Source organism: Harmonia axyridis, chromosome 4 (assembly GCF_914767665.1).
Source record: "Harmonia axyridis chromosome 4, icHarAxyr1.1, whole genome shotgun sequence".
In the NCBI taxonomy this organism is placed as follows: Eukaryota; Metazoa; Arthropoda; class Insecta; order Coleoptera; family Coccinellidae; genus Harmonia; species Harmonia axyridis.
This window is the reverse complement of record NC_059504.1, coordinates 29,382,254-29,396,949: the sequence shown is the minus strand read 5'-3', so window position 1 is coordinate 29,396,949 and position 14,696 is coordinate 29,382,254. Positions and strand designations below refer to the sequence as shown.

General features: G+C 36.8%; 1 protein-coding gene across 1 annotated transcript; it reads left to right on the top strand.

Moving 5' to 3' along the window:
- Positions 1-786: 786 nt before the first annotated feature.
- LOC123678362 (tigger transposable element-derived protein 4-like) lies at positions 787-2,945 on the top strand. The gene is made up of 2 exons (XM_045615352.1): positions 787-1,553; positions 1,614-2,945. Exons 1-2 carry the CDS (start codon positions 1,159-1,161, stop codon positions 2,833-2,835), a joined length of 1,617 nt encoding a protein of 538 aa, XP_045471308.1. The 5' UTR covers positions 787-1,158; the 3' UTR covers positions 2,836-2,945.
- Positions 2,946-14,696: the final 11,751 nt, after the last annotated feature.

Here is a 14,696-nt window from a genome sequence, read left to right as displayed (position 1 = left end):
CACATGCATTGTAGAATATGAGTTTGCAGTTTTGTGACATATACGGACTGGCATGCTTTGCTGCGCTAATTAAACCTGAAAGCTTCCTAATTAACTGCTCAGTGTGTGAGTTCCAGTTTAATTCCTCGTCAATCACCAGACCCAGGTACCTATAGGTATTAACTTTTTGTATATTCTTATTGTTCAACTTTACTTCAATTTCATTTGTTTTCTTGTTTTTGGCCTTAAATCTCACGTATACAGTTTTTTCCTCGTTCAGTACTAGTTTGTTTGTGCACAACAATTCGTGAAATTTCTTCAATGCATTGTTAATTAAGTTTTCAAGTTCTTTTTCGGATGTGCTAGAGAACAATAAGACTGTGTCGTCTGCAAACATGAAGTACTGCGTGCCCAGGTGTAAGTCCGATATATTCTCCACATATAAAACATAGAGTAATGGTCCAAGGACTGACCCCTGTGGGACACCAAACCTTACAATTCTTTCAGAGCTTTTATTACCATTTACATAAGTATACTGTTTTCTCCCCTGGATATAGCTTTTTGTGAGGTCAAATGCCGGTCCACGTGCACCCATGTTATAAAGTTTCTCCAATAGTTTTTTATGGTCAACAGTGTCGAATGCCTTCTGTAAATCAGCGAACAGGGCTACTACATGTCTTCCACTTTCCATATTTTTCATTACAGCTTCCACCAGGTCACAAGCTGCTCCTAAGGTTGCACTACCTTTCTGAAACCCATATTGATTTTCATGGATTGGAAAAAAACCTTCAAATCTATTTTTTATTACTTTCTCTAGTACAGTCGAACCTCTATAACTCGAACCTCTATAACTCGAACCCCTCTTCAACTCGTACTCTCTGAGCGTTCCCTTCACATTCTCGAAAATTCCCTGTATTTCGACCTCTATAACTCGAATTTCTATAACTCGAACACCTCTTCAACTCGAACTCAATGATGCGTCCGTTCAGAGTAAAGATCTCTTTAAGTCGAACATTCGAAAACAATCAAATCGGAGTTTTGGCTTCTTGCCACAAGGTGTCAGCGTAGCTGGCTGAGATGCTCGCGTTACCGACATTTTAGGGTATTCCCCCAACCAAGTGTGAAATACCGCGAATGAAACATCATAACAATAACACCAATCTGATTCTGGAATGAAATATGTTTGGAGTTGGTGAGATGTCGAAGCCGCGTAAACTGAAGTCTTTAACGATCGGAAAGAAGTTAGAAATTTTAAAAAAAGTGGAAAATCGTGTCAACAGAAAAATCATTTGCCAAGAATATGATATTCCGAAAAGTACATTATGCACTATAATAAAAAACAAAGATACAATAGCTAAGTTTGGTGCAGAAGTGAATAACCCTTGTGTAGTGAAGCGAAATAAGCCTAAGAAGAAAGTGAACACTGCATTGATCAAGTGGTTCGAAGCTTCAAGAAAAGCAAATTTGCCAATCTCAGGGCCCATTTTGCAACAGAAGGCATTAGATTTTTCCAGAAAATTGGGAGATGAAAATTTCAAGGCTAGCTCGGGATGGCTTGAAAAATTCAAAAAAAGGTAATGATTCTTATTGTTTCTGTTCGATACATGAGTACATGTTTATTTTTCCCGTTTTAGACATGGTGTATTGCAAAAAAAAGCGTGTGGGGAAAGTGCTGCTGTTAATCAAGAAGAGTGTGATAACTGGATTCGAGATGTTCTTCCTACAATTTTAGCTCCTTACGAAGCTGACGATATTTTCAACGCAGATGAGACTGGGTTGTTCTTCAAATGCTTACCAGATAAAACCTTAACTTTCAAAAATGAAAAATGTTACGGAGGCAAATTATCCAAGGAAAGGGTGACTCTTTTATTAGCAGCAAATATGAGTGGCAGTGAGAAATTGAAACCTGTAATAATAGGGAAAAGCGCAAAGCCACGATGTTTCGCAGGAGTGAAATGTTTACCCCTTACTTATTACAGTAACAAAAAGGCCTGGATGACGAGTGAGATATTTGAAAAGTGGTTGTTGAATCTAGACAAACATTTCCAACTTCAAAATCGTAGAGTTCTATTACTGATTGACAACTGCCCTGCTCATCCAAATATCGATCATCGATTGAAGGCAATAAAGTTGATTTTTTTTCCACCCAATACGACATCAAAATTACAGCCTCTTGATCAGGGAATTATAAAAAGTTTCAAATTTCATTATAAACGCAGGATCTTACAAACAGTACTAGATGGATTTGAGTCCAATGGCACTATCCCCAAAATTGATCTCTTGGATTGCATTCATACGTCGGCGGCAGTGTGGAGAGTAGATTTAACCCAGGAGACTATTCAAAACTGCTTCAGAAAGGCTGGTTTTGGGACACATAACTTCTATGACTATGAAGACGAACTGCCGCTATCAGAATTGAAAAAAATTATGACCAGTGAACAAAAGGTAGCTTTAGATCTCCAAGAGTCTGTTTTTAAATGTTTGGAGGTATTGAATGCTGATGATAAGGTTTCTTTGGAGGAATATATAAATGTGGACGTGGATCTTATAACAAGTGAAAATCCTTCAGAGGATGAGATCTTGGAATATGTGAACAATAAACAAGAAGACTTGGAAAATTTTTCAGAGACCATACCTGAAGATGACGATGAAGATGACAGTGTAGGAGCTGCAAGACAAAAGCCTTCTGACGCTGAAGTTGCTAAAGCAATTGAAACCATTCGGCTTGCGTTTTCAATGAATGAGGCTGCAACTGATGACGATTTAACTCTCATATTCGAAATAAGCAAGAAATTTGAAGCCTATCGTCTAAACAATAAAACATTTAGGCAAACTTTAATAACTGATTTTTTTTAATTCGTTATTGTTTTAAGATCATATTCTAGTTTGGATGATTCAAGTTATCAGAAATGAATTTTAGTTTGTTATATTATTATTATGAGGTAATAAATTTTTTTTGGAAAGTATGTGTTGGATATTTCTCTAAGTTGAACTCTCCATAACTCGAACTTTTTTCGCTTTCCCTTCAAGTTTGAGTTATAGAGGTTCGACTGTATCTTAGATAAGGTATTCACTACCGTTATGGGACGATAATTTCCTGGTTCATCTCTTCCCCCTTTTTTGTGGATAGGAAAGACTTTTGCAGTCTTTGCACAGTCAGGAAACTTTCCCTCCTTAAGCATCTTATTTATCAACTCTAGCAGTTTGGTCTTTATTGTTTCATAGATATTTTGAAAGTCCTCCATTGTAATGTTGTCATCACCTTGACTACGTTTCTTATTGTTGGAGAAAATTATTTCTTTTAGCTCTTCCTCCGTACATTTTTTTAAGTAAATAGAAGCATTTCTGTATGAGAGTTTATTTTTATTTTTGATGGTATGGTCTAATTTTTTATGCAGTTCACTTGCAATATTAGTAAAGTAGTTGTTCATATGATTTGATATCATATCTTCAGAAGTAATTGTTCTTCCGTTAATATTTAAATTAGTTATATGTGTCTCATTTTTGTTGGTCTGTACATTCAATGTGCTGTTTATAGTTTTCCATATATTTCTTATATTGTTTCCAGATTCAATTAGATTTTTGTGAAAGAATTTCATCTTTTCTTTTTTAATGAGTGCATTTGTTTCATTTTTTAAAGATTTGAACTTTTCTTTCAGATTGTGGTTATTAGGATGTTTTATCATTTTTTTATAGTATTTATCACGTTTGTTCATTTTGTTGAGGATATTTTGGTTGAACCAGTTTTTGTCATTCATTATTTTTATCTGCTTTGTTGAAGTACATAGAAGTTTGCCATTTTTAATAATTTCCATTAGGTCGGAGAAACTTTCTAATCTTTCCAGTCTGTCTGTCAAATATAGATTAAGTTTTTCGTAGTCAGTAAACTTATGTGTTTTCATTCGAGTATTATTTCTTGATGTTTTAGGTGTTTTTAATGAGCAATGGATCATTTTGTGATCTGATATAGGGACACTTATTGTTTTCATTTTGCACTTTATTTGTTTCGAGCTTATTACATGGTCTATAACAGTTCCTGTGAGTACAGTTGTTTTTCGGGTAAATTTTAATTTATTCTTAATATTTTGTAGAACACAATTATTCTTGTACAGAATATCTTTATAATTATCTATTTTATGACTATCCTCAAGAAGATTCAAGTTAATGTCACCTACAATTATTACTTTTTTATTATTGTACACCAACTGCTCCAAAAAATTTCCAAACGATTTCAAATTACTTTGGAGCCCTATAGATCCCATAAATACTACAATTGGTTCCCTTCAGGTTTATACCTACTGCGTTTAATTTATCAGGTACACTTAATATGATTTCTTCGCGTTTGAGATCCCTTCTAACGTATAGACTTACACCTCCTCCCCTAGTTTGCCTACAGTTATGATATGCCTCATAGTTTTGTAATGAATAAAATTTAGTCTCATTTTCACTCAACCAAGTTTCAGATAAAAACAACAAATCTGGATTATTGTATTTTTTCACGTACAAATTGATATAATCTAATTTGAATTTCTTACGAACCGACTTGGGCCAATAAAATCTTTTTTTCAAGCTTTCTATATTTTCGTGAAAAGCTCGGTGTTTAGTTTTTGTTTCGTGAAAGAGTTTGATCTTTTCTTGTTGATCTTCTTCCGATTCTATATCTTCGACTAATAAATTATGAATTTTGAATGAGAATGCTTTAGCTTTAAATGAGTTTTGCGCGAAATTTATGAACGGTGTTTCTAATTCTTTTTGTTTAAAATGGATACCGTATTGAATTTTTGGTTTGATGTATTCCTTCAGGAATTCTGTAAAATCTTCCGTGTCGTTGATTGAGACAATCATTCTTAATCGACTATTTTTATGTAATTTCAATCTTTCTACTTTGAACTTATTACCCTTTTGGAAAATAATTTGGTTCATGTTTGTATTCAAGGTGCGTTCTGAGTAAGGAACTTTTAAAATAGGATCTTCTATGTTCAATAATTTAATAGGAGGGTTTTCTACTTTCAAATATGGTAACGTAGCTAAATGGTCCATATTAAAATTTAAGTCTTGAAATTTTGATGGGGTTCCAATTGAAAATTTTCCGTTTCTTCCTCGAATATGTCTTCACTTTCTAGGTTTTCATCAAAATTATATTCGATTTCTTCATTATAGATTTGTTTATCGTTTTCGTCTTGAACTTCTTCCGTATTTGTAAGTTCTTCGGTATAAAAATCAGCGGGACCTGTTTTTTTGAAAAATTGTCGATTGTTTGGCGCTTTTTGATGTCTAAGTTGAGTACTAGCGGGTCTTTTAACTGGATAAACTCTACTTCTTACCGACATTGGTTCTGGTTTAGGATAGTTATTTTGCGCATCATGCCTTGGTTTGAATACATTTGTTTGTTTACCAAACACTTGACTATTCGTAGGAAATTTGGTTTCCTGCTTTTTGGGGTTCCAATTCAATTGAACTGGTTGTGAGGGAAAATTATTTATTTGGCTTGTAGAAGGTATTTCATATCTACTAGTCATTTGTGGTGAAATATTTCTAATAGTCGTTCGTGGTGGAATATTTTGAACTGTGGGTGTAATTCTCGGAAATGCTTGATGATATAATTGTTGCCTTTTAATTTCTCTATTTTCTAATAATTTGCACGTTGCATCAAAAGGTTGGGGCTGTAAATCTAGGAGATTTCTTGAACTTTCGTTTACGTTGTTATATAAAACTGAATTTCCTATTTTGTCTGACAAGTCTCTATAGACTTTTAATTCTGTGGGACTTAGCCCAATGAGCTGTATTTGGTAATCATATTGTAATTTAGTTTGTCTAACTCTATCGATAAATTCAGATAACGATTCTTTCGAACGTTTCCTCATGTACTGATATTCGCTTTGTAAGACATCAAAATTTATTTTGAAACCAAATTTGCTATATAATAATTGTTTCAATTCTATCCAATTATTACAATTGGGTCCAGAATAAATAATCGTTTTTGCATGGTCGATTAATTTCGATTTGACCGTAGCAAAGCAATATTGATTAATCAAAACATTATTTGTATTTCCGAATTGATTCATGAAAGTATCAACTTCAATTAAAAAAGTCTGTAATTCATGTGAATTTCCGTTAAATTTTGGTAGTAGTTCTCCAAAATATTTAACTGTTTTCAAATCTAAATTCACAATGGTTGAATTTGATGAGTTACTTTCTGTCGTCATTTTATTTGTTCTTTTAGGTCGATCGATTTTTAAAGAATCGAATTGATTAATTGAAGAATCAATTATGAAATTGAGAAAATTAACTTAAATTTACTTATTGATTTCTCTTCTATCTTTTGGTCCAGGGATAGAAAAAACTGGGATTGTTAAAAGAGATTCTCCACTTACTTCTGCTCTTTTGACCTTTTGTTTTTAACCTGGTGCTTGGGGTGCTACTTCCAAACTCCACAGGGTGATTTTTCAAGGGGTGCTCGCGTCGCTCCAGTCAGGGTTGGTTCTCCACCTTTTCGCTCCGGGATTCAGCAACTCTTCTTGCCTGGTCGATCACGCTGTTTGAATCTGGTGCTCGGTGTTTCCAATGGGTTCACGTCGTACCTTCGATTCTGTTTCTTGGTTGCTGCTCAAAGGAATGAATTCCACGAATGTCCTGCTGTTCTGGCTCGGTTTTTTCTTTCTTGAGAATTTAACGTCGCACTTATTTGCTTAGACACACTAGCAACATCCCATCCTCGTCGCCAATTATTTTGTTCCTCTTTGAAATCACTTTTCTAAAAAAACTCAAGAATCTTCTGAAGCAAGTTTACTGTTCGAAAGTCTAGTTGACAATGAATCTAACATTCCTATGTCTGAACGAACTTTCCTAGGAGCATAAATGCTGACGTTGAGAATCTAACATTCCTATTTCTAAGCGTACTTTCCTAGGAGCATAAATGCTGACGTTGAGCTATATCATATTACTTCTTGAGGAGTCTAGCGTTACTATTGCGTAATAATATATATATATATATATATATATATATATATATATATATATATATATATATATATATAATACGCAGGGGGGCTTCGGCCTTCGGGGGGTGACGACCCCGCGTACCTGAGTCAAAAAACCCACTAGGTTAGCAGCCTGGGGGTGATGTTAATTAGATGCTCCTGTTACCAGAAGTCAAACACAGGGCGGTAGGGGGCTGCGGACTGGCCCCCTTCGGAGCCGTCCAGAGGAACAGTCTGTTGGAGGTACCTGCGGGGCGAGCGGCGCAGACCTTCGAGAAGGCACCGTAAGGCCGAGACCTGGAACAATGGGAATTAGTTTGGACGAGGATTTGCCACGTCCCACTTCGAACCCAACACAGGACGGGCGAACGCGATGGTCGGAAGAAGATAACATTATACTCATGCGCGTTCACTATATCGCTAAGGATATGGAGATGAGATCAACCAAGAGATACCGCCAACTTCTTACCGAAATATGGAATGATGTGTACCCTAGCAGACAGTCTTATGCAAACCTTTTGTCGAACAGAGTGAGGTGGATACTTGAAAGTCAAAAATTCACAACTGAAGAACTGTATTGTATAGAAAGAAGCTATAATCCAACAGGGGCAACAGAATGGGTTGACGACCCAGAGCTGATAATAAACGAGAGAACCACACGTCGTGTGAGCCTCTGGCGACCTCAAAACCCAATCGATCTGGAAACCAATACAGCATTTAAAAAAAATCTTATGCTGTATGGAGGAATAGCACCGGAGAAAAGGCCGAATATACCAAGAATGAAAGGATCCAAGGAGATGCTATTAAAAGTGGAATCGGTAGACCGAGTATTAGCCGGCCATATAGGCTGCAGTCAACCATCTCTGCATGAGTTGGTGGACTTCGTTTACGTTGGAGCATTGACAGTGTGTGAAAGCCTTGGTCGTAAGATAACCTATGGAAAGGCAATAAGAACACCCCAAAGACCACCATGGACAAGACGCCTGGAGGAAAAGATAGGAATATTTTACAGCTACCTAAATACCACAATCCCATCCAAAAGGCTAAGAAAATCGATCAAAAAAGCTGCAGCCGAATACCGCATCAAGATCAAGGACAAAAACTTCGTGGAGAGGATAACAGTATTGATGGACAAACACAAACAGAAGATAAAGGCTTTGGGAAATAGACTCAGACGTTACAATGAAAGAGTGTTGCGATACCAGAACAACCAGCTGTTCTACAAAAATCAGAGGCAATTCTACCGTAACCTTGAAGCTGGACCGAAAGCACACTCAGAACCACCAAAACTCGATGAGATGCACGGCTACTGGAATAACATCTGGGCTGACGATGAGCCTCACAGCAAGAGGTTTGTAACAGAAAATATCAGATCCAACACGCCTGAGTATAGTATGCAGCCAACCCGAGTCTCTGAACAAGATCTTAACTATGTACTGAAAAAATTGAGTAATTGGTCGGCCCCAGGAGTGGACAAAATCCACAATTATTGGTGGAAGCATTTCTCTAGCTTGAAACCTGCTTTGAGATCTGCTCTGCAAGAGGCATTGGATGACCCAACCAAGATCCCTGAGTTTTTCACCCTGGGTGTTACTAATATGCTACCAAAAGAGAATGGTGCCCAGGACCCAAAAAAATATAGACCAATTACCTGCTTACCTACTATATATAAGATATTAACAGGCATCATAACCCGTCATCTGTGGAAACACGTTAATACAAACAACATACTTGCAAAAGAACAAAATGGATGTCGTAGGAATGCAATGGGCTGTAAGGAGCTCCTGGTAATTGATAGCGTTATCACTAAGCAAGCCAGTAGAAAGTTACGCAATTTATCCATGGCATGGATAGACTATAAAAAGGCCTTCGACTCCGTGCCTCATTCCTGGCTGCTTGAGGTCTTGAAACTATATGGTGTCTCCGAACAGGTAGTGAATTTGCTTGAACATCTCATGCAAACCTGGCGCACAAATCTCATTGTAAAAACAACGAATGGGGAGTACAAAACGGCTGAAATAAAAATCAAACGAGGCATCTTTCAGGGGGATACTCTGAGTCCCTTGTGGTTTTGTCTGGCATTGAACCCACTCAGTCAAATGCTCAACCACAACAAATATGGGTACATACTTGACAGACTGCGCAACGTCAGAATCAGCCACAGTCTATATATGGACGATTTGAAACTGTACGCCCGCAATGCGGAAGAGCTCAAGAAGCTGCTCAGCATCGTCAAATCCTTCAGTCGAGCAATACGTATGGAAATGGGAGTGGAAAAATGCGCGGTGATTCATGTCAAACGTGGAAAGATCATAGAAGGTGACAGTAATATACTTACCGGCGAGGAGGAGCTGCCCCATCTAGGCCCGCAAGAATCGTATAAATATCTTGGCATACAACAAGCGCTCGAGATAAGGTCCAAGGACATGAAGAGCTCCCTGAAAGAAAAACTATTGAAAAGACTGCGGCTTGTATTGAAGGCGAAACTTAACTCTGGAGCGCTGTTCGGTGCAATAAACTCGTGGGTACTACCTAGCGTGGTGTACTCGTTTGGTGTAATAGGATGGTCCCGAACTGAAATCGATGAACTCAGCACAAAAATAAGAACAACGTTAACAAAATTTGGCGTCCACCACCCGCACGCCTCCGTTAACAGATTGTACATCCCACGAAAAGAAGGTGGCAGAGGCATGCAACACCTAGCTATAGCATATGACCGAGTAGTGAGCAGCCTCAGAGAATATTTCTTGAATAACAACAACTCACCTTTAAAAAAGACAATATGCGAAGCGGATGAAAACATTACACCATTGCATTTGTCATCTGCAACTACGCCACTGCTGGGTGTTACTGTGGAAAAACTCCGAGAGGAATGGTACTCTAAGCCATTGCATGGCAGGTACCCCAAAAACCTGAAAAGTAAATCAGTGAATGAAAAGGAATCGACAACTTACCTTACATCTGGGTACCTGTTTCCCGAGACTGAAGGCCGAATTCTAGCAGTGCAGGACCAGGTTGTTGGCACTAGAGCTTTCCTAAAACGCATCGCGGGGCAGAACTTACCAACCGATCAATGCAGGAGATGCAACCAGGCTACTGAACATATTCAGCATATTACTTCCTCTTGCCCAATATTGGCTCCAAGAGAATACCTGGAACGTCACAACGCAGTTTGTAAGATATATCACCAGGCAATCGGAAGATCTATTGGATTAATAAAGGATATAGTCCAAAATCATACTTACCTGCCGAGTGAGGTTCTGGAGAACGATAGATACAAGCTGTACTGGGACACATCAATAATAACCGATAGGCCAGTACAGCACAACAGACCCGATATCGTCCTGTTGGATCGGGAAAAAAGTGAGGTCAAGATCATCGATGTAACAATCCCCGCGGATGATAATATGGAGAGAGCGTACACCGATAAACTTACCAAGTATCATGACCTTGCATTTGAGATGAAGGAGATATATAGGCTGAAAACAACATCTGTCATCCCCCTAATTCTGTCTGTGAATGGGTTGGTCGAATCACATCTGCTGGAAAATACCCTAAGGCTAGGAATCGAGGAGAAACTCGTCAGCCTGGCTCAAAAGGAAGTCATCCTGGGAACGGTCAGAACAGTGAGGAAGTTCCTGACAAGCCTGTGAGAGTATCTTGGCACCTATGCCCGGCACTCTCACGTACCAACCCGTGTAGGCGGTGGAGAACAAAAAAAAAAAAAAAAAATATATATATATATATATATATCGTGAATCTATTATTAGTACGACTGTTATCTGGAGACAATATATATATATATATATATATATATATATATATATATATATATATATATATATATATATATACATATACTATATACGAAATACTATATTAACATTGCTTGTGTTACTTGTTGAGTTATTGACCACGGTGCAATGTTTCCTGTTCATGAGATAGGTCTTCATTAGTGTGTAACATACCCCTCTAATTCCCATTCTTTCCAATTTTTTTAACATTACATCTAAGTTTATTGTGTCAAAAGCCTCTTCTAAACCTACAAAGACTACTGTAACATAATTAATTTTGACGATTTCATTTAACACATACTCAAGTAGATTCACTATAGCTCCCAGTGTGATACTACATTTTTGAAAACCATATTGTTCTGGGTCGAATCCAATATTTTTCTCAATAAAATCTACTATTCTCACTTTAATTACTTTTACTACTATTTTTGAGTTGTTCAGATCTCCTTCATTCCTTTTTATGAATATTTATTATTTTTGTAATCTTTAGCTCATATAGGAATATTCCTGTGCGCAAGACTGTGCTGATCATTTCTTCTATCTTTTTTCCTATTACACAGATAACTGAAGAATGTCTTTCTTGGTGATGAGATCTATACCTGGAGAGCATTTGTTCTTGATGTCAGCTAGAATGCCCTTTATTTCTGTCAGTTGAGTAGGTTTTAGATATATAGAGTTTCCTCTTTCTTCTATCTGTCATAGGCTCTGTGTTTTTTTTGCTTCGCTCAATTTTGACTCGACTGAATTCAATTGGAAATGATGATTTTCATATCCATTTCACAGAAGAGTACGAAAAAAGATTTATGACGTCACCTGTTGATTTTGCGTCCTCTGTAAATATTACCAGAGTAACTTTTAATGTTTCTTCAGTTGAAATTATATTTCTAGACAAAAAAAAATTCAAAATGATTTATCAGATACAGAATATTTTGGCACAATGATGTCATGATATTAATATTTATATTAGATTCTCTTCATCAATATACTCCCTTGACCTTTATAATTCAAAGTAATAACATATTGATTAGAGTTCCCTCACCAACCAAAAATTGAATTCTTAATAATTGTAATTTCAATTGGAAATGATGATTTTGCATATTCATTTCACAGAAGAGTACGAAGAAAGATCTATCACATATAAAGAAGGTTTTGGCACAATGATGTCATAATTTTGATGTTTATTAAAGCTTATTTTGGCACAATGATGTCATAATTTTGATATTTATTAAAGCTTATTACTTCGTTTCGAGTATTTTACTACTTTCCCATCTTCAAAACTCAAACGCCATCCTGTATCTTATCCTCAGAACCACTCAGTTCTAGAAAGACATCCGATATCTCCAACCCGAAATCACATACCTAGACCCGGTGTAGTCGTCCAAGAACCAAGATCACAAACAAGCCGTAATTGCGTTTCAGTCAGCTCAAACACAAGATTTCGCAAAAATCCTTACCTATGTTTGAAGTTCATTAGAGGCGAATTCAAATTACTAACCGTGTTCTCATAATTAATGACCTACCCCGTTTAGCAGAATCAATTCTCCGGGGTCTACGGCTCTGCGCCGAACGTAGCAAAGGGTGTTCTGCTTATCGCAGACCAATGTTAAATGCCTCAAGGATCGTCAACATTAATTAGTACTCGTGTAGGAGGGAGTCGTGGAAGTTTACCAGTTAATTAGTAAAAACCCACCCGTTCAGGTCGTGCCAAACATGTCTAAATGTAATTAGAAAAACTGTAACAATATGAGATAACGCTGAATTATTTCAGGGTTTTCTTCTCCCTCCAATTAGCGAAGAGTTGAATTATTGTTGCCGTTCTCTTTCCACCCCCACGCTTTGACTGGTGGCGGATGCAGGTTTTTTGCATAACTAATGAGTTGATATGTAAAAGGGAAAATTGGTGAAAATGCCGTGTTTCAGACATCATTTATAAAGGTTTTGAATGATGCAGATTCGTTTTTTTTTCTTTTAACATATGTCTCTGAAGTTTTGGCACATTTTTCAACTGAATGGCTTATAAATTGGATCTACGAAAACGTATTTATAATTTGGTTGGGCAGAAGCCTGAGGCTCAAATAGTTCGTTCCACTTTTTAAAAAATGTTTTGCGGAGGACAATATATATCTTGCAATAGCAGAATGCGGAAAGGTTTACCATGCCTATATCTTCCGTATAGTGGAACACCTATAGTGGGTGACACTTTTATCGTGGAGATTTGATCGATTGAATTATTGCTGTGTTCAATTTCAGTTCATTTGTGACGTAATCTACATTCTCAGAGTAATAAAAATAAATAGAGGGGGCATATGTCATTTTCAGGAAGCAAATTTTATTCCCAACATGAACTTGACATAAAGCGCGCGGAAATGAAAACATATCAGTGATACGATATTTTCCTTATTCGCGAATTTCTCCACAAAGAACGCACTTCTTATGCCCCATAGTGAATCAACTCAAAATATATTGAGATGAATACCTAAATATCTAAGATTTTCAGAAAACAAATTTCAAGCCCGCCAACGACGTGACACAACGGATGACACTAGGAGAGCAATAGTTGCCAAACCTTGGATTTCAGTAGGTAGATACAGAAAATAATAAATATTCTGCATGCTATAAATTCGAAAATTAGGAAAAATATCGGATTCCAAATATACAAATTTGCATATTTAATTGAGAATCACTCAAATAAATATATTTTATTCAATATACAGGGTGAGTCTTTGACTTGTACATATATTTTAACCGAAGATTCTTGAGGTCAAAAGAAACACTTTTTTCATTTACCATTTTTTCCGATTCGGCCCTGTTAAAAAGATATAGTAAAATTATGAATCTGAAAATATATCACAATCCGACAACAATCTAACCATGTTTGGTTCATGTAAAAATTGCGTATACTCCCTCTATCTTTGTTTATTACTCTACGATTACATCATACTTGATCAATCAATCGAAGTTTTATACCCGTTGTTAGACCAAGATATCCAAAATATGAGCCAAATCAGTAAGTTCGAATATCGATAGGGGAGACCGGGGCTAGTTGGCCCATTTTTTAAACTTTTTCCTTTTTAAGATGAATTAATTGAAATTGCTTAGTGAGCAAAACTTAGTTAAAATGCTTCAAGTTTAGGCTTACCTAAAACACTTCAAAGTAATTTGTAATTCAAATGTTTTCAGTGTAATAATTAGTTATATGTGTTGATGTCAAGTGGGCCAACTATCCCCGGGTTCGGGGTAAGTTGGTCTTAGGTCTGGGGTAATTTGCTCCATATGTAAGATGCAAGAAGAAATGAAAAATCAATAATTATATTATATTAATTATAATAATTTTGGAGTACAGGCTAATGGCAAAGCTTCTTTGGCTAACTGTGGAATATTATAGATATTCATTGTTTTTCCAGGATTATTTGTTATCCAAGCATCTGCAGCTGTATTTATGTATTTTTTGAAGGGGCCATAAACGCTTCGGTCCAGTGGCTGCAACTTGTGGCTGCAGTGAGGAGGAAATGACAGAACTATCACTCCATGTTTTTTGAACAAATCTAGAGCTTCGATCGAGAGATGTGAATCATGATTGTCTAAGAGCAGAAGTACAGGTTTATCTTGAGATGCTCGAGAATATTTAATGAAATGTTTTTCAAACTTTATGAAATTTGCCTCAATCATCCACCCAGATCGATTGCTGTCTCCATCACTACCTATTGGAGCATTTTGTAGAAAATAATCTCGAAAGTTGACCCGCGGAAAGACATAAAAAGGAGGAATGCTGTTTCCTGCAGCAGAAACAGCAAGAGCCATCGTCACCAGAGATCCCCTTTCAGCTGATTTAATTCTTCCAATCTGTTTAAATCCTCGACGAGCTATTACCTTGTTGGGTTTTTGCACTGTAGTTATTCCAGTTTCATCCATATTGTATATATCAGACGGGAGAAACTGGTAT

Excerpts from the sequence above, each read along its gene's own strand:
- LOC123678362 (XM_045615352.1), top strand. The coding sequence starts at position 1,159 with ATGTTTGGAGTTGGTGAGATGTCGAAGCCGCGTAAACTGAAGTCTTTA. Across the intron at positions 1,554-1,613 it reads CTTGAAAAATTCAAAAAAAG|ACATGGTGTATTGCAAAAAA; the intron begins GTAATGATTCTT and ends TTCCCGTTTTAG.